The following is a 21,375-nucleotide window of genomic DNA, read 5'->3' on the forward strand; positions in this document are numbered from 1 at the left end:
GAGCAATGGTCCACTGATTTCCTTGATTTCCAGACTTGCTCCAAATGCTACTTCCAAGTACATTGTTTAACCTCAGCTGAAAAAGTGAATGTGATCAAGTTGAAAACATAATCGAGCTTTTAAAAAAATATATTGAAGGGAATTACACTTATATTCTACATGTTCTACAATTAGGGAATAACTATCTTCTCATTTGTTATGTGTGACAATTAAGGCTGATTTAGCGATTGTATACTGAATTTTATCAGAGAGGCGTTAGTGGAGCTGGTAAAATGGATGTTTGCGACTATTAAATCAGCATTAACAGTCACAAATAACAAATGAGAAGATAGTTATTCCCATTCTAATGCAATTCATCCCGATGGCATTTTGCATCATGTTTACATTTTATTTCATTTACGGTTTGATATTTTGTTGTATGAAGTTTGACATGAAATGTTTATGCCTAACATCATGTTTTTGCATCATTCTATTATGACATCACAATGAAAAGCTTTCCATCTCATTAATGCTCGTTTAACTGCCTCAGACATTAGTACATTAGCCAATCAAAATACAGGTTACAAAACAGTTGCATTAGAATACTGAATTATCCCCAGTTTTTTGTTTGTTGCATTTCTGTGTACCTTAACATTAAGGGTGCCGATTTGTCTTCCATACATGTGATAGTAAAACTGCAAGCATTGATCCTGGCTAACTGCAGTGTAAACTGGGGTAAACAGCCTTGCTAACTGACCAGGCCGGGAAGGGGCTGAGGCTTCAATGTACATGTAATGACCAGTCGGTGTACCATACGTGTGGTCAGCTGTTGGACCTGTACCACGGCTGCCAGTGGATCCTGACTTTCGAGTCCAATTAAAGTTATCTGTTAAATCCTGCACGTAATTACATATGTAAACATCTTCAAAGGTACAATTGGTGGAGCCTGCTCCTGAGGGTGAACCTGAAGAAAACCAGATAACGAGACTTATAACCTCAAGTTTTGATCACAGGGAAATTTTTGCTTCACACTACTGTAGATCACTTATTTTTCGAGAGTATTTTATTTTGCGTTTGTATGTTTGTTTGCAAATACAATAATTCGTGAGTATACAGTTAAAAAGAACTTATATTTCGCGAATAGATCCGCTACAATGCTTTAGATCGTAATATTCTAGCACATGTTCATGTGTACGACATACATTGTATGTAACTTATCGATTTTACGTATTCAGTTGACTTGTTTATCCCCATGTTTGCTAGTGGTCATTACACAAATAGTTCTTGCGTTATGTAAAAAATGTTACCTGTAGTTGTCATTTTTTATCGTAACTTTTTAAAGTGTAGTTTAAAAAATTATGTCATACGAATACTGAGGAAAATTAAAAAAAAAAAAATTTTTACATCAGTAAAGTTGCTGATCAGTTTAAAAACAATAGCAATAAATACGTCCAAGTTGATATGTCATCAAATGCCTGCATGTTAAGTGGGTTACAAAAACATTAGATGAGCTGGCTCAAAAACACCAGTTAATTAAAAATGCATGGGTGATGGCAGGAATTATCTAAATTAATAAGTACACATTGAGAGGTTTTCACTGACCCAATTCACGCCTCACTGCTTGGCTTGTGACAATCTTAACGGTTGTTTGTACATTACATGTACAGCGGTTAACTTTATTGAATTAAAGTTCGTAAAAGAAATGTAACTGCAAATGATTTTTATATGCCTATTCTTTTGTACTTACGATCATTAAAATTGTGTTTAATTGTATCGCATTCTATTTTATTTGCATTGATTACTATTTGCAAAGGTAATGTTATAGCAATAGAGATTTTTAATACAGTTTTCTGGTATATAGGTATGTTATGGTACATACTAGTATACCACAAAAAACTTTTGTGACAGTACGTAAATTTTTACTTGCCAAAAGAAAACAAGAGGCCCATAGGCCTAGAATCGCTCTTCTGATACATTGTAGAACAGGCAAAAAATTCACACTAACCAAGATTCATCAATTAACAAAGTTTGATGATGTTAAGTCAAATAGTACCGGAAAATTTAAATGTAACTGTCCAAAAGTAGGTCACGATGACCTACTTTTGGTCGACACACTCAAGACTCAAGATGCATCAACTGACAAGTCAAATAGTATTCAAATATAGCCGTCCAATTCCAAAAGAAGGCCACAGAGATCTAATTTTTGGTCGACACACTCCAAAGACTCAAGATGCATCAACTGACAAAGTTTGATAATTAAAGTCAAATAGTATCTGAAATATTCAGATATAAACATCAAATTCCAAAAGTAGATCACAGTGATCTACTTTTTGGTCGACACACTCTGAAGACTCAAGACCCATCAACTGACAAAGTTTGATGATTGTAAGTCAAATAGTATCTGAAATATTCAAATATAGCCGTCAAAATCCAAAAATAGGTCACGGTGACCTACTTTTTAGTCAACACACTCTGAGGACTCAACATGCATCAACTGACAAAGTTTGATATTTGTAAGTCAAATAGTATCTGAAATATTAAAATATAGCCATCAAATTCCAAAAGTAGGTCACAGTGACCTACTTTTTGGTCAACAAACTATGAAGACTTAAGATGCATCAACTGACAAAGTTTGATGATCTTAGCTTTCATAGTGTCCAAAATATGCATCTAAAATTGAAAATGTGAAATTTGAATGTCTGCAAAATTCAAAAAGTAGGTCACTGTGACCTACTTTTTTTAAAATAAATATGTTTCAAGGCCTCTAGACGCATCAACTTACAAGGTTTGATGATTCTAAACCTCTCAGTATCTGAAATAACAACCTAAAATGTATTCATAAATTAGCCATAAAATTAAGAAAGTAGGTCATGGTGACATACTTTTTACATGACGCATTTCAGGGTCCCATGATCCATCAACTTACAACTTTTGATGATCATAGGCTCAAAAGTGTCCAAGATATGCATCAAAATCCATTTAATAATAATTACCTGCGAAATTCAAAAAGTAGGTCACCATGACCTACTTTTGAGACAACATATTAGGTCCTAAGATGCATCAACTGACAAAATTTCATGATCCTAGTCCTTATACTAAGCAAAATATCAAAGTTTTAACAAAGCAAAATTTAAGGTCAACTTTGAAGTGACCTTGAGACCACACCCTTTGCCCGAGGATGATGCATTGAACAATTTTTTATCTACAACCTATCTTCATCCTTATGCATAAGTTTGGTGATAATTTGTCCAGTGGTTCTTGAGAAGAAGATTTTTTAGCAACCACTACTTATGTTTGCATTTTCCTAATTATCTCCCCTTGTTAAAGGGTCACAACTCTAGTTTTAGTACAAATGAAAGCCCTTGGGCCAAGGATACCCTGTGACAAATTTGACAAAAATTGGCCAAGGGGTTCTTGAGATATAGCCCTTTTTCCTAAAAGTTGACACACACCACACGCCAGACATATGGCCATATGATTAGCTCTTTGAGCCTTCGGCTCAAAAGAGCTAAAAATAGACGCGAGATATTTGAATTCGTGAATGTCTAGTCTCGCGAATTAACGCAGATATAAATCTCTCGTGAATAATAAGTGATCTACAGTCTTAAAATTCACTCAGTGCTGTAATTTGCTACTTCAAATCATTAATAATTCATATTCACTCTGTTTTAAATTTTACCATTCAATATAAGGGAAAAATGACTGAAAATACTCTGTATAAATCTGAGTCATTATTACATGTAAATTCAACATTCATGACATCCAACATTTTTAGATATGAATTATCTTTGTTTGATTGAAATGTTCCGACCACACACATCAATATTCTCTTTGTTTCTGTCCTGTACATTTACTAACCTCCACAGGCTGATGATGACAGAGAAATGTCATCCACACCAATATCTCCATAAACACCAGTGCCACGCACACCCTCAAAGATTACCTAAACAACAGTACAATACAACAATAATTACCTGAACAACAGTACAATACAACAATGATTACCTGAACAACAGTACAATACAACAATGATTACCTAACAACAGTACAATACAACAATGATTACCTGAACAACAGTACAATACAACAATGATTACCTAACAACAGTACAATACAACAATGATTACCTAAACAACAATTCAACATTACATCATCTGTCTTGCATTGTATTGATTGTTTTTAGTTATTGTGACTTGGACTTTTTGATTGTAGGTAAGTACTTGCATTGTATTGCTTGTTTTTAGTTATTGTGACTTGGGCTTTTTTCCAGCTATTTCCCTGTGTTCCTTTCCGTGTCCAGATGGGCGTGCCCAGATTGGCTCCAGCTGGTATGTACACATTCAGACTGTTGACGTGGGCTCCATACATGTAGTACCAGAACGTCAGACAGCGTGGGTTACTAGAGGCTGATACTGATGGACTCTGCAGCTGAGCTGTGTCATTAGGTCTGCGAGGAGCTGAGGCCTCAATGTATACATAATACCCACCTACAAAACAGTTCACATACTTTATTTAGACAAATCAAGCAAATCCAGGTAAAATTTATAATCATTTTAATTGTGCTTTCAGGATATCAAGACTCTTGTTGTAGTTTCAGCACTAAATAACACTCTAGAATAGATTAAATCACCCAGTAGCCATCTGTGAGGAACCAGATAGTCTAGTGAATAAGTGGTGAGGAACCAGTCAAGGTAGTCTAATAGTTAAGTGGTGAGGAACCAGTCAAAGTAGTCTAGTATTTTTAAAAGTGGTGAGGAACCAGTCAAGGTAGTCTAGTGTAACGTTAGGGTGGTCACTTTGCAACAGGAAAGCCCAAGTAAGATTCTTGATAAACTTAAGACATTTAACATAGGTAGTGACTGTTAATCCTTCACAAAGAGCCCATGCAGCATTAAAAGTGAAAGTCAAGGGTCCTATTCCTATAATCTTAAAAACGAAAGCCATGCATCATGTAAGTGTTCACATGATAAAGAACTCTCATTGGTATATTGGCACTGAGCGCCATGCTAAGGTCAAAATTTGTGGCACTTCACTTAAACTTTATAGTGATGTCTCAACAAGAGCGAAGAAAAAATCTCAAATGGGCCAACTAAAACAACATAGTAACAATGGGACTAAAACAACATAGTAGCAATGGGACTAAAACAACATAGTAACAAAACCTTTTGTAAGCTGGTGACATTGACCTTATGAACTAGATATGAAGGGGCATCCTCTAAGTCATAGACTTTTCTAGTGAAGATTCATTGCTATAGCTCAAATGATTTCATCCAGAGACCATTTTACAATATGTAAATCGGTGACCTTGACTTGATCTTCTGACCTCAAAAACAAGAGGTCATCTTCTGGTAACAGTGACTCTTCAAGAAACCATTTCTTTCAGTAAATGTCATGATGACCTTCAACTTTGCAACTCAAAAACAAAAGGGGTAATTCATAAGGGGAAAAAAAGCAAGACTAATGAAATCCTCCAAGTATATGTTTATCAGGTATCATGAAAAAACCTGAGATGATATGAAAATATCACCCACTTTCTTTCAAATAAAAATGTATTTTCCCATGTTTATAATATTTTCCAGCTTATTTTCTTTATTAGTTCAAAAAATTGCCAACTTACGGCCTGTGGTATGATCTCTTGGAGGTCCTGTGTTGGATGATGAAGTTGACCCCCTATGTCTTGACCAATCAAAAGCATCCCTTCCTTGTAACTGTGTCCAGCCACATAAGTTACTCTCGAAGTTACAATTAAACGCTCCCACGGCTAAAAAAAAAAGTGTCATAAGCACTACAGTTGAAAAGTTCTACAGCTAAAACACTGTAGTAGTATCATAAATATTAACAGTAAAACAAAGTAAACTGAAGTGGCACACAATGAATATCCATTTTACTTTTATGTAATTCACCATTACTATTGAAGGAAAAGATTTCTTTCATAACATTCAGATATTCACCTAAATTAAATTTCCTACAAACTGGTTTTACTGAAACTAAAACTCAATTCTATTTTTAATAAAAAAGTAAGCAGAACATTTGTATTACATTCGATAAACTTTATTTTCAAACATTTGAATTGTCAACTACAGTAAAACATGGTTACAGTCAACATGTTTATTATGAATTCATCCTAGCAGTGTAGTGATTTTCCTTTCATATAGTTTTAAAACATGCTATAAATTCATTGCATACAACGAATTATGTTTATAATTAGGGCTGGAACAATTCAGGGTCAGCTAGATTCGGTTTGGTTTCCATTCAAAACAGCACGATTTTTTTTTTTAATTCAGTTCATGTTAGGTCCAATTTTTCTAATGACGGCACAAAAATTAACAATTTTAATGAGTAGCATACTTGATTTAATTGCATTCAAGTTTTGTATAACTTTATGTCGTCATTTGTAAACATCATATCTATTTATAACCGCATTTTATAACTTTGATAGAAAAAGAAAAACATTGACAAGTCTATTCAAATTTGTTACATTAATGTGCTGCATAATTTTTGGATTATTAAAGAAATGTATATGGTCAATCTAAAATGTATATGATATAGTTTTCATTTAAAAATAAAAATTCAATAATTCTATCAATTGAGAGTCATTGAAAATCTCTCCTTTATTGATTTACTTCTCTCTCATATAAACTGTCAAAACATTTAATCTGTGTCATTATCTAATGTTGATTTCACTCCAGCAATGACAGAAATGTCATGTAAAGATAAACTGCAATGATCTTATGGACCATATTCTGTTGGTATTTGAGTAGTGAAAATGCTAACACAGTTAGTAATTTAAATCCATGTTGCATAAAAATTCACATGTTCTGTATATCACTCGCATGCTATATTTGTTGTTTTCAGTGTATGTAAAATCTAAACTTAACCGAACCGAAATCCGGACTTTGTAATCAAATCAAATGGTATGAATCGCAGTGCAATGCACAACCCTATTCATAATGAATCAAAATTCTTTGTCCCCTGCACTTTGCTTTAAGTGTGTTTTACTGTGCATCAAATTGTAAACTTCATTCCACGTTAAACTTAAGCAAACTTTTTAAAAAGACTCACTGGAAGTTGCTGTGACTGGTCGGGTTGTGGTGGATGGTAGAGTCGTTGTGGTGGCAGAGCTTGGACGAGCTTTCGCAGGAGACAATCCACAAGCTCCACCAGAGAAGGACAGGTCATCTATAGCAATGTCCCCATACACAGAGCTCCCCACTACTCCTTCAATGATCACCTGAAACATCCACAGAATTCATAGAAATACTAGATATAAAAGAGTCGCATCAAAAAACCAGATAGAGAAAAGATACTAGTAGACAAATTTTTAGCATACCGTATGACAGGTATTTTCTGAGGTTGAAAATATTTCCTATTTGATCCCTAAATGGTAGCAAACTATATTCTGTGTTTCATATTTCTGTGGTTGCATTATGCCTATATGGACCTATATCTATGTACATTTAATTTGCGATTGTAATTTTTGTGAATTTTTTCTATCTGCAAAATTCTGGGGGGGAAATGGACAACCACATAAAATACCTGTTATACAGTATTGTTTTACTTGACTCACATTATAACTCTGGGTGCTAGTTATGGATAACTGAGCTGATTTCCATTGATTTCCTTGGTTTCCACTCAGAGTCCAGAGCAGGGTGTTAGAGGAGACATTCTTAGACACATACACATTCAATGTTCCCATTGTTCGACCATACATGTGGTACCAGAACTTAAAGCACTTGCCCGAGATTCCAGTCGGGGCTTGGGAAGCACTCCTAAGTTGGGCTTTCTGACCCCGTCTTCGTGGAGCACTGGTTTCAATATACGCATACAGGCCTTTAGAATTATGAAGGGTGTGATCTGAAGAAGGGCCAGTGCCTCTTGAGGACGTCCCACCACCATGAACTGACCAATCAAAGTTATCTCCTCGGACATTCTGCCATGTGCAGAAATTTCGCTGATCAAAGCTACAGGAGCCTATAATATCATGAATGACACTGATGCAGTTTTACCACTCGAAAGAGATACAGTTTCAGCAGATTTTAAGCAAGGATCAAATGATGGCATTATAAGTGAGATTGTCAAGATTGCTAATTAAAATAACTACTTATAAGGTAAAATCAAGTAGGAGATTATCCAATAGGAAAGCATTGAGTAGAGGTCATTTAAGAGATGAGTATTAAGTAGTAGGTTATTCAAAAGGTAAGCATTGAGTAGTAGGTTATTCAAGACATAAGCATTGAGTAGTAGGTTATTCAAGAGATAAGCATTGAGTAGTAGGTTATTCAAGAGATAAGCATTGAGTTGTAGGTTATTCAAGAGATAAGCATTGAGTAGTAGGTTATTCAAGAGATAAGCATTGAGTTGTAGGTTATTCAAGAGATAAGCATTGAGTTGTAGGTTATTCAAGAGATAAGCATTGAGTTGTAGATAATTCAAAAGGTTAGCATTGAGAATGTGATTCAAACCCTACCTGGGTCTCCACATCTTCCTGGTTTAGCAACAATGTCATCAATGGCAATATCTCCTTGGTAACCAGTTCTATGTTTTGCTTCAAACACAAGCTAAGAACAAAAAAATAAACTTTCAAACCTTTTCAACTCCGAGTAAATCACCATAAAACCGTAATAAGATGATATTTCAAAGAGATAGTATAACTCATTTTGGTAAAAAAAAAAAATTCCGTCACCTTATTCCTTTCTAATATCATAAAGAGAAAAATATTCATTATCTTTGTATTGTATGCTCTGACACCAAAAGCTACACTGGGAGACAACTTATATAGCAGATTGAATTTTTGTCCAGGAAGCAAAAATTCTGGGAACATAATTTTAAAGATTATATTTGTTCTACACTTGGTAATCGTTATCATTTACAGGAAATGACTTGTAGGAGTCATTTGGACTCATTTTAATTTATGTTTTAATAATTTGAACAAATGACCTTTACTTTCGTTTTAATGGATACTTTGTACAAACTGTGAAGATTGATGAAGAAATTGGTAGCAAAGAAATGAACTAGAGGCTATCTGCCTACACTGTAAGGACTTGATGGGTTAATGGAAATTTGAGCCAGGTTCCACCGGTTGCCTTGGTTTCGCTGTCGACTCCACACAGGACTGCCAATATTGCTGCCTTGAGCAGTGTAGACATTCAGTGCTCCAATGTTCTGTCCATACATGTGGAACCAGAAACTAATACAGGCAGACCCGGTCTGGGTTTCCGTTAGCGATGTTAACCTTGCCACCTGGTTAGATACTCCAGATGCTTCGATGTACATGTAATGACCTGTTAGATAAATACAAAACAGATTTAGCATGTGTGTATATATATATATATATATATATATATATATATATATATATATAAATATAAAATATAAAGAAATTATACACACACACACATATATATTATATATATATATATATATATATATATATATATATATATATATATATAAATGAATGAACGATATCTTTCAGATGAATTTAAGAATAATATTTGACTAATTGCGGGCATTAGTTATGTTATATTTGTTGATATCATATACAGTAAATAAAACTTAATTATTAGGAAGTCACGTGGAGCTCCAAATCAAATGTTCCTTTGAAAATTAGATAATGATTTTACGAATGCAATGGTAATCTGTCATGTCGAATTGTTGACCAAAGACAAAATGAACAGTCGTTCATAATTTCAAAATTTAAAACTCAGTATTGCGAATGTGTTTATAATGGTAGCTTTTGCCCAGTGCAACAATTTAAGGACAACATTATAAATACATGTCGTTTCCTCTCGTCAAACACAATAATTGAAAACATTATGTACTATATGAATGACAAACAGAAAAACTGCTATATTGTAAACAGTGGCCTGATTTCTTGGACATTGTCAGGTAGTATATACAGCCTAATTTCAGTAAAATGTTTTAACTTTAAAGTTATCAGGCTCAAACTTCCCAGAACAGTCCCGGACCATTCGATATCTGACATATTGGACAGTTTTCAAGTTATTACTTACTTTCAAGATCTGACTGTCATTACAAAACATATTCAACCCAAATAAAATAACAGATTGAAGAAACAAACCAGCATATTCTATTTATTCAACAATTATAAAAATTTATTTCTTCTGTTTGAACAAAATCAAACATCGATAAACAACGGATTTACTTCATATTGTATTATCTTAAGTTGTCATTAAAAAAAGCAAAGAAAGAAAACTGGCTTACATCCACAACTTCACTCTCATTTTTGCTATTGTGGGGTAGTTTATCGAAAAGGAAAGTAGGTTTCTTTAATTAATTTTACGATATCTATTAATCAAGTAAGATTCTATTATAGCTTACTGACGTCACCTCACAAATGAAACAATATCAAAGATGCAAGCAGTAACTCTGGAGCAAGCATTTCAGAGTTTATTGGCAAAATTTGTTAATCTATAAGTATAGATATTTAGCAAGAGCTAATTTTAACGACTTTATAATTCCAGGAAAGGTAAGTATTATCTCCGATATGGAATAAATTGCTACAGATATTCAATCTTAGCCTTATACTCTCGCTAATAATGCCCAAATTAAATCCTCACTAAAGATTCTGCCTATATAGTATATTTCAATATTCCTAAAGAGACATCCCTTATTGAAATTTTTAATATATGTATACAAGTTGTGTCAAATTCAAACCTTTGCATCTATAAGAATACAGTGTTGGTGAAACCAATAATGAACAAGAGGCCCAAGGGCCACATCGCTCACCATATTTAAAGATTTCCCCTGCATATATTCTCATGTAAAACTTTGATCCCCTATTGTGGCCCCAGCCTAACCCCAGAGGCCATGATTTTAACACCTTGAATCTGTACTATGTCAGGAATCTTTTACGTAAATTGGTATTTTCCTGGCCCAGTGATTCTTGAGAAGATTGCCCCTATATATTCACATGTAAAACTTTAATCCCCTATTGTGGCCCCAACCTACCCTCGGGGGTCATGGTTCTAATAAACTTGAATCTGCACTATGTAAGAGAGCTTTCATATAAATTTCAGCTCTTCTGCCCCAGTGGCTCTTGAAAGGAAGATTTTTAAAAGACCCCATCCTATTTTTGCATTTTTGTGATTTTCTTCCCATTGAAAGGGGTATAGCCCTTCATTTGAACAAACTTGAATGCCCTTCACCCAAGGATGATTTGTGTCAAGTTTGGTTGAAATTGGCCCAGTAGTTCTGGAGAAAAAGTTAAAAATGTGAACAGTTTACAGACAGACGGACAAACAGATGGAAGGACAACAGGTGATCAGAAAACCTCACTTGAGCTAAAAACCAGAGAGAGTAATTTTTTTGGCATAACATCCATATCAGGACTCTTATTACCTGTGGTGGTCCCCGTGGTGTGATCAGTCGAAGGTCCAGTGTTGGCTGAGGGGGTCCCTCCATGCTGCCATTTCCACTGCAGTCCTGAAGAGGGCTGCTTGTAGTTACAGATCGACTGAGATTCAAAATTACAACTCAGCTGAGGAATTGTTGTAGCTGCCAGTGGGTTAGCTGTTGTGTTCAAATTCTGACCTGCATAAACAATATACAAATATAAATATTTAATGGCAAAAACACAATTACAATAATTGGCAAAGGCCCATTGAATATCATTACATAATGTTTACATAATTTTTATGTAGTCGAAAGTAATTGACTTCTGCAAGATAAAAAAAAAACACATCAGAAAAACAAAATGTATGAAACCTGTGACAAATATTCATCTGACTTTCCACTAAATCTGAATCAATATCATTATTTATTTTCTCATTACCAGTATTTTGATTTTTTAGTATATGAACAAATTTCACAAACCTCTGCAAGCTCCTGATGTTATGTTTACATCATCGATGCCAACATCACCACGGTAACCAGGACCTTTAGTGCCCTCAATCACCACCTGAAATTCACATCCATTATTGCTCCCTCACAAGCATAACTATTATACTGTGTATCAAAATATGAAATGTATTTTAAAAATCTTTTCATATACTAGGACTCAAGCCTAAAGAAATGTATTATATTGTACATATTAAAATACAAGCATAACTATTATGCTTTGTATTAAAATGTTATCTTTTCATTTCTATTTTCAAATTTTTTATCAGTACCTGGGCAAATATAGCACAAGATGAAATGTATTTTAAAAATCTTTTCATATACTAGGACTCTAGCCTAAAGAAATTGCATTCATTGTTAATCATGATGCATCATTTTAAAAAAAAAATCCATATCATTCTGTATTCTGTAACTCACATTGAGTGGTCCTGGTCCACTAATGGTCACTTGGCCTGCTATCCAGCTACTTCCTTGGTTACCTTTTCTGGTCCAAATAGCTGACCCCAAGGCACTATTTTTCTTCATGTAAATATTCAGATTGTCCACCTGGTCTCCAAACATGCTGTAGTAAAACGTGAAGCACTGCTGGCTTCCTGCAGGAATCTGTACTACAGGGCTGATAAAGCGGGCCTTCATCCCAGAAGTCTGAGGGGCAGAAGCCTCCACATAGTAATAGAATCCCACTGTTCATTAATAAAAGGCAAAGGTGTTTATTTCTGCTAGACAAAATCTTCCTTTGAAAGCTTTATCCTGGCCCTTATTTGATTTTATTAAGAATGAAAGTAGGTACAGTGAAACAAGATTACAGCAAACACACTTATAATGAATTCATGCTTACAGTGAAGTGATTTTCATTCCCTGTAGATTTTAAAACATGTTATGAACTTATTGAATATAACTAATTACGTTTACAACGAATCAAATTGTTTGTCATCCAACACTTCACTAGAAGCGTGTTTTATTGTATTGCAGAAATGAAAGTCATTGATTTTTTTTTAATAAAAGGAATGCAATGGGGTGTAAATATTTTTTTCCACATCCACAAATCTACTTTTGCACTTGGCTAAATTCCCTTGAATTTTGTTACATAGGATAGAAAGGTGAATCAAAAGGCAGTCGATACATATTTTAAATTGAAATCCATTTATTCGTTAACCTGGAACTCAACTCATCCTATTGCTTAATATGCTTAATATATTTGCAGCAGAAATGACAGGTTTCGTACTTCCTGTTGTGTGATCTCCTTTTGGTCCAGTGTTAACAGAGGATGTTGTTCCATTCTTTCTTGTCCAATCAAAATTGTCCGATTTGTCTTGTGTCCATCCACAGGAATCATAGGTAAAATCACAAGCAAAGCTTCTTCCTCCTAATTAAGAATCAACAAAACCTTTCAACACTTTACTTAATACTGTACTAGTTAAACTAAACCAAGTGCTTTTAACTACAAGTCTGCCTTAGAATCAAGAAAAATAAAATTTTCTGGATAAGTCCAAAATAGAGAATTGCATCAAACTATGCATAATAAATCAACAGGCTATGTGCATCATCACATTTAGCAATGTGGATATATCCAGAACAGTTTTTGTTTTCTAGTCAAACATTTTAAAATCTACGCGTTAGTACAAATGTTTACAACACACTGCATAGTACTATGTTGAAATCTCAAAACACCAAAGGCACATTAACAACATGATAAATCAATATACCATCATAAAAAGATTTTGATTGGTGCAAATTTCAGTTGTCATTCTTGATTTAAAATGACTAGAGAGAGCTCTGTTGCAAGATAAATTAATGCATTAGGGAGTCTCAGCATACATTACAGAATTTGAAGACTAAAATTAGCCATACAGATTTATCAAAATCAATACACTTACAGAAGCCCATCTACATATTGTATTTTGACAATCATGTTACACATGCTCTGGGACTATACCTGTAGGTTTGGCAGTGGTTGCCATGGTGGTGGTGGTGGTCGATGGCGTGGTACTGGTTGTTGGAGTGGTGCTGACTGTGGTAGTCTTCTGAGTCACAGTAGGGACTGCGTTACCAGGCATACCTGTTCAAAGCAAATTACAAAGAAACGTGAAATAAAGACGACTAATAAAATCAATGAGTGCCACATTTCATCATCAATATAAATAGCTTATGCAGTTAAAGTAATGGTCAGGATGAAATTTCAAAGAAAAATGGGACAGTTCTGTCTTACGTGAACATCCTACATTCGATGTGAAAGAAATATCATCTACAGCAATGTCTCCCTGTACTCCACTACCAACAGTTCCAGCAATCAAAATCTACAATGAAACATTGACAAACATACAGCATACGCAATGAATTAAGGAATTACAGAAACCTGGCACTACAATAGTGACCGAGAATTGACTGATATCACAATAAAGTGACTGAGCATTTACTAATACCACATCAAAGTGACTGAGAATTGACTGATACCACATCAAAGTGACTGAGAATTGACTGATATCACATCAAAGTGACTGAGAATTGACTGATATCACAATAAAGTCACTGAGAATTGACTGATATCACATCAAAGTGACTGAACATTTACTAATACCACAATAAAGTCACTGAGAATTGACGAATACCACATCAAAGTGACTGAGAATTGACTGATATCACATCAAAGTGACTGAGAATTGACTGATATCACAATAAAGTCACTGAGAATTGACTGATATCACATCAAAGTGACTGAACATCTACTAATACCACATCAAAGTGACTGAGAATTGACTGATATCACATCCAAAGTGACTGAGAATTGACTGATACCACATCAAAGTGACTGAGAATTGACTGATATCACATCAAAGTGACTGAGAATTGACTGATATCACATTAAAGTCACTGAGAATTGACTGATACCACAATAAAGTCACTGAGAGTTGACTAATACCACAATAAAGTCACTGAGAATTGACTAATACCACATCAAAGTGACTGAGAATTGACTGATATCACATCAAAGTGACTGAGAATTGACTGATACAACAATAAAGTCACTGAGAGTTGACTAATACCACATTAAAGTAACTGAGAATTGACTACTACCACATTAAAGTCACTGAGAATTGAAAATGTTCTTCATTCCTCACCATGAATGTCCCAGTCTGTTTAGGCAATGCAATTTGTCCCTGTTTCCACTGATTTCCCTGGGTATTCTGTAGTTCCCACAGTGGGATAGGATTCACTGTTCCATTGGGGAGGATCCAGATTCTGAGTATTCCAATGTTAGCACCATACATGTGATACCAGAATGTCATACATTGATGACCAGTGTAGATTAGTGTCTCACTATTGAGAGTGGCCCTGTTTCCTGAGACTCGTGGCCGTGAAGCCTCAATATAGATGTATTGTCCTGTTGAACAAACAAATATATAATGGACATATATACTTAGGCCAAAAGAATTAATCTATAGTTTCTCAGGCACCATTGCATCCCTTAAAATGGTACCACATGGAATTTTTTTTAACAATATTTATATATGAAAATGAAAATTCTATTGCTTAATCTATATATGAGAAAGAAAAGGCAACATGCTACAGTTAACATAACAAGAGGCCCATAGGCCACATTGTTCACCTGAGTCACCTTGGCCCATATTTAAAGATTTCCCCTACATATTCCCATGTAAAACTTTGATCCCCTATTGTGGCCCCAACCTACCCCCGGGGGCTATGATTTTTACAAACTTGATTCTGCACTATGACAGGAAGCTTCCATGTAAACGTAAATTTCTCTGGCCCGATGGTTCTTGAGAAGAAGATTTTTACAGATTTTCTCTATATATATGTATGTAAAACTTTGATCCCCTATTGTGGCCCCATCCTACCCCTGGGGGTCATGATTTTAATAAACTTGAATCTGCACTATATTAGGAAACTTTTATGTAAATGTAAACTTTTCTCGCCCAGCGGTTTTCAAAAAGATTTTTAAAAGATTTTTCCTACACATTTGTATGTAAAACTTTGATCCCCTTTTGTGGCCCCATCATACCCCCGGGGATCATGATTTTAACAAATTTGAATCTGCACTATGTCGGGAAGCTGTCACATAGATTTGTACTTTCCTGGCCCACTGGTTCTTGACAAGAAGATTTTTAATGATTTCCCTTAAATATTTGTATGTAAAAAGTTTGTTCCCCTATTGTGGCCCCATCCTACCCCCATAGACCATGATTTTAACAAATTTGAATCTGCACTATGTCAGGAAGCTTTCATGTAAATTTGTACTTTTCTACTGCAGTGGTTCTTGAGAAGAAGATTTTTAAAGATTTTCCCTGTATATTTGTATGTAAAAAGTTTGATCCCTTATTGTGGTCCCATCCTACCCCCGGGGTCATGGTTTTAATAAACTTTAATCTCCACAATGTCTAAAAGCTTTCATGTAAATCTAAGCTTTTCTGGCCCAGTGGTTCTTGAGAAGAATATTTTTAAATGACCCCACCCTATTTTTGTGATTATCTCCCTTTTGAAGAGCGCATGGTCCTTCATTTGAACAAACTTGAAAGCCCTTCACCCAAGGATGCTTTTAGTCAAGTTTGATTGAAATTGGCCTATTGGTTATGGAGTAGAAGAGTTTACAGATGGACAGACAGACAAACGACAGACAACAGGCGATCAGAAAAGCTCACTTGAGCTTTCAGCTCAGGTGAGCTAAAAAGGAAAGATAAAAGATAACCAAAAAACCTGCCTGCCTCAACAAAATTTTTAATTTTTGGCCTGAGAAACTGTTTACCAGTATTATTTTTTTTATGGCCATAGATGTTTTCTACAAGTCTTTAAAAGAAGAATTCACTAATGTAATATTTAAAATATCAAAAGTGAAAACCATAAGATCTACATTTGGTACTAAAGTCAATTGTATTTTTATTCCATTCAATCAATAACAATTAAATTTGATGTTTTTTATTACCCTTGGAATTTCCCTGGGTATGGTCATTCGTGGGGCCTGTATTACTACTACTTGTAGAACCGTGTCCCAGAGTCCAGTCAAAAACATCATATGCATGGTCATTGGTCCAGGTGCAAAATCCAATGTCAAAATTACAGTTTCCTCTAACTCCACAGGAGCCCGGGGTCTGGGAGTAGTCGTCTATAGCAATGTCACCTCTTCTGTTGCCATTGACTACCTCAAACACCACTCGGTAGGCGGAGCCTGAGGGAATGGTTACAGAAGCCTCTCGCCAGTCTCGACTTTGTGAACCTGATCAATAAAACAGAGGAATTCAATTAATTTTGTTCCTAATTTTGTTGAAAGATAAAATCGTTTTACTCTCCTCTCATTCATGTATACCAATATAAATGCATATGTATAGATTTAGACATATGAAGGTTTCTGAAGTAAAACATGGTTACAGCAAACACACTGATAATGAATTCATGCTTATGTAAAACACTGTTATAGCGAATACACTTATAATGAATTCAAGCTTACAGTAAAACATGGTTACAATGAATAAACTTACAATGAATTCAAGCTTACAGTGAAGTGATTTTCATTCCCTGTAATGTTATGACATATTATGAACAAATTGGATATGAAAGAAAGCAAAAGTGAGCAAGCTCACATACTCCACACTCCAAAATTGCTTGACAATTCCTCGCATAATGAATGGTAATGCTATCATACCCCACACTCCAATATTGCTTGACAATTCCTCACATTATGAATGGTAATGCTATCATACCCCACACTCCAATATTGCTTGACAATTCCTCACATAATGAACGGTAATGCTATGCATTACTGCAAGAACCATGGGGGTTGACACAATCTGAGCAAACCGGTTTATATAGTATATAGTGTGAAGGGATCTAACAAAGCAGTCAACCATATTGTGGTTGTTCAGCACTGAATAACTCAAGTTCAAAAGGTGCAAAACGATTGGACAAGTACCTATATTTTAAACGGTAATTCTAAGTTGGACTGCAACAGATGACCGATGCATAAAATCCAACGTAATGAAGGAAAATTGCATGGAGAAAATGGTGAAGGGTTAACGATGGCGACCCCATTCTCGGAAGTTGGACTTATTTTTTCAAAGTTTCTGTGAAGTCAGGTAAATGATTTATGTATTACAATACATATATATTATTACTACAGTAACTTGATCGGAAGAGTTGGATCACGTCGAGTTGACAGGCACGGATCATCAGATCACACGAGACGCGAAGCATCGAGTTTGATCTGATGATCCACGCCTGTGAACGAGATGTGATCCAACTCTTCCGATCAACTTACTGTAGTAATGATAAATTTATTATATACCCTATAATGCATCTTAAATCCACATTTATAAGATACTAAATGTAATCCAAATTATCAACAAGAGTACCGCAAACTGTACATAATACGCCCGTGAAATGCTTACATATGGTGTTTTTCTTGTGCTATAATTTGTATAACTTTGCTTCAGGTAGTATCAGCCATCATGAGGCTGTGACAAACTTTCATATGAACAAAGGGTCTTAGCTTAAAAACTGAGATTTCCTCAAAATGGACCGAGTTCAACAACCTGTAATTTTTTCAAAAATGGAAGAAAATCAAAATCCTTCCCCAGATGCACATCTTCAATACCCATACAAACACTCCACAAAATAAGAAGATCCTCACTTGAAAACTGTGGGAGGAGTTGGGCAGACAAATTATGTACCCTCCATAGAATTTTAATTTCCAAATAGACTAAGTTCAACAACCTGTAATTTTCTCAAAAATTGTAGAAAATCAAAATCCATCCCACATGCACATCTTCAATACCCATACAAACACTCCACAAAATAAGAAGGTCCTCACTTGAAAACTGGGAGGAATAGGGCGGACAAATTATGTACACTCCATAGAATATTAATTTCCAAATAGACTAAGTTCAACAACCTGTAATTTTCTCAAAAATTGTAGAAAATCAAAATCCATCCCACATGCACATCTTCAATACCCATACAAACACTCCACAAAATAAGGTCCTCACTTGAAAACTGGGAGGAATAGGGCGGAAAAATTATGTACACTCCATAGAATATTAATTTCCAAATAGACTAAGTTCAACAACCTGTAATTTTCTCAAAAATTGTAGAAAATCAAAATCCATCCCACATGCACATCTTCAATACCCATAAAAACACTCCACAAAATAAGAAGGCTCTCACTTGAAAACTGTGGGAGGAGTAGGGCGGACAAATTATGTACCCTCCATATAATAATTATTTCCAAATAAAGGGGCAAAACTCTTGGAAAAAAGGTTGAAATGGATCAAAATTGCAGTATGATCTAGAGTGACCCACAAAGAAGCTACACAGCAAGTTTCAGCATGATATGTGAAAGGGAAATAAAATTATAAAGAGAAAACCCCGAACGGACGGACCGGACGGACGGACGTACAGATATTGCTGTACCATAATACGTCCTGTCTGAAGACAGGCGTATAAAAATACAGACATACAGTGAAATTATATTTTGTGTACGCAGTTTTGTTTGTGACGCGGTCAATATTTTCCACAAATAACGTTGCATTGATGCATTGTGATGTCATTGTGATGGCATCAGTTTCAGAGGATACTGATATGGAATCAGAAAACCACAGTGTGGTGATCCAGAAAACCAGATCACACACTGTGAAATCCACAGTATCAAAGAACGATACATTGATGGGTATATAATAAAGAACAATATTCTGGCTTTCAAGTGGGAAAACTTTTTATGCATTATAATAATTAATACCAAAGTTTTGAGAGTTTGAACTGAGCAACCGAGAATTTTTGGCTGCTTTGTTAGATCCCTTCACACTATATACTATATATACCAGTTTGCTCAGATTGTGTCAAAACCCTGTGGCAAGAACAGGACAGATGGGCTCGAAATTCAAATTTAAAATGGGCATAATTCCCAGAAAAATTATTGAATCAAAATTTCCAAGGAATATGCACATCTACAGTGTGTCCTTCTTCACAAAATTCTGTTGAGCAGTCTCAGAGGAGTTGGGCTGACAAAGAATAGCGACTGACGGACAGGTCAAAAACATATACCCTCCACAACTTCGTTGCACGGAGTATAATAACAAATTGAATCAAAATTGTTTGTCCCCAGCACATCACTATAAGTGTGTTTTACTGTAATTGTTTGTCCCCAGCACTTCAGTATAAGCATGTTTAACTGTAATTGTTTGTCCCCAGTACTTCACTATAAGTGTGTTTTACTGTATTGTCGTAAACATCAATCATGATTAAATTTTCTATTTCCTATTGAAATACTTTAGTTGCCAAAATACAAATACTACACTCTGTGCAAGTAATATTCTCCTGACCTGACAATGACCAGATAGGCCTTCCCAACACACCACTAGCCTTCTTGTAGACATTGAGTCTTCCAACACCAGTCCCATAAATGTTGTACCAAAATTTCACACACACTGGTTGTGTGTTAGCTAGGTAAATGGGACTTATGAGTCGAGCTTTTCGGCCCCGACGTTGGGAGGAGCCTTGTGTAAACATGTAATGTCCAGCTGCCGTCTTATAAGTGTGGTCACTGAGAGGTCCGGTGTTGGTGGACGACGATCTTCCACTGCCCCACTTCCAGTCAAATCCATCTGTCCTGTCCTGCACAAAGCCACAGTATTTGCTATCCTCAAATGTACAACTGCTGAGCCCCGTGGTAGGGGAGGGAGTGGTTCCTGTAGATGAAAATTTATGGATTTACAGCTCTTTCCCATTATATGAATACACAGAGACAAGTGTTGACTCTACCCTAAGAATCAATGCCACTGATCGTACCTTGGGAACATTTATTTAGCAATTATATGAATACACGGAGAAAAATGTCAACTCTACCCTAACAATGCGTGTCATTGATCATTTGATCATACCTTGGGAACAAGTTCCATTAGCAATAGTGATATCATCTACCGCAATATCACCCTGATACCCAGTTCCTCTTGTACCCTCCAGAATAACCTGTTTTAAAGCAGTCATAATCTTTATCTTTCATGAAACAAAGTGATAGAATTGCAACAAAGACAAAATGGAATAGAAAAATAAATTCAGATTCATTGACCTGTAGCAATGAAAGGTTCTTACGTTGAAGACAGTTTTGGCACTGATGTCCACAGAGGCCAGATTCCAGCGTCTTCCCTGTGTGCCGGTTCTCTTCCAGACTGGTTGAGATGGCAGAACCACACCAGCCTGTACATACACATTCAGACTGTCCACATTACGCCCATACATGTAGTACCAGAACTTCAGACACATTTGACCTTGACTGCCAGGCTGGACATTTGGGCTGATAAGTTGTGCCTTGTGTCCGGGTTTAACAGGTGCACTAGACTCAGTGTAAATATAGTAACCATCTGAAAGAGCATCAAAAAGATCTTAAAATAACATCCATCATAATTAATATTAATACTATTGTAATGATTTCAAATCATCTCCTTATTGACTAATGCTTTGTTTACTGCTACAGGAAGACAACCAGATTACTCCAAAGAATATTTGTGAGAACTGCGATGATATCATTAACCA

At 35.5% G+C, this 21,375-nt stretch overlaps 1 protein-coding gene across 1 annotated transcript in view; it reads right to left on the reverse strand.

Annotated features, from left to right (window-relative positions):
- Window positions 1-21,375, reverse strand: part of LOC125646053 (MAM and LDL-receptor class A domain-containing protein 2-like) — a 175,275-nt gene that overhangs the window by 123,739 nt on the left and 30,161 nt on the right. The window contains exons 24-43 of the mRNA XM_056139554.1: window positions 20,935-21,203; window positions 20,724-20,811; window positions 20,166-20,531; window positions 16,778-17,068; window positions 14,958-15,220; window positions 14,048-14,135; window positions 13,775-13,897; window positions 13,064-13,204; window positions 12,256-12,521; window positions 11,815-11,899; window positions 11,341-11,532; window positions 9,010-9,260; window positions 8,447-8,537; window positions 7,547-7,950; window positions 7,042-7,210; window positions 5,597-5,740; window positions 4,204-4,466; window positions 3,838-3,922; window positions 627-943; window positions 1-76 (exon numbers count right to left, since the gene is read on the reverse strand). The exon at window positions 1-76 is cut by the window's left edge and continues 44 nt beyond it. Of these exons, the coding sequence (XP_055995529.1) occupies window positions 1-76; window positions 627-943; window positions 3,838-3,922; window positions 4,204-4,466; window positions 5,597-5,740; window positions 7,042-7,210; window positions 7,547-7,950; window positions 8,447-8,537; window positions 9,010-9,260; window positions 11,341-11,532; window positions 11,815-11,899; window positions 12,256-12,521; window positions 13,064-13,204; window positions 13,775-13,897; window positions 14,048-14,135; window positions 14,958-15,220; window positions 16,778-17,068; window positions 20,166-20,531; window positions 20,724-20,811; window positions 20,935-21,203 (3,972 nt within the window). The remainder of the gene's footprint in view (window positions 77-626; window positions 944-3,837; window positions 3,923-4,203; window positions 4,467-5,596; window positions 5,741-7,041; window positions 7,211-7,546; window positions 7,951-8,446; window positions 8,538-9,009; window positions 9,261-11,340; window positions 11,533-11,814; window positions 11,900-12,255; window positions 12,522-13,063; window positions 13,205-13,774; window positions 13,898-14,047; window positions 14,136-14,957; window positions 15,221-16,777; window positions 17,069-20,165; window positions 20,532-20,723; window positions 20,812-20,934; window positions 21,204-21,375) is intronic.

Source organism: Ostrea edulis, chromosome 6 (assembly GCF_947568905.1).
Source record: "Ostrea edulis chromosome 6, xbOstEdul1.1, whole genome shotgun sequence".
Classification (NCBI taxonomy): Eukaryota; Metazoa; Mollusca; class Bivalvia; order Ostreida; family Ostreidae; genus Ostrea; species Ostrea edulis.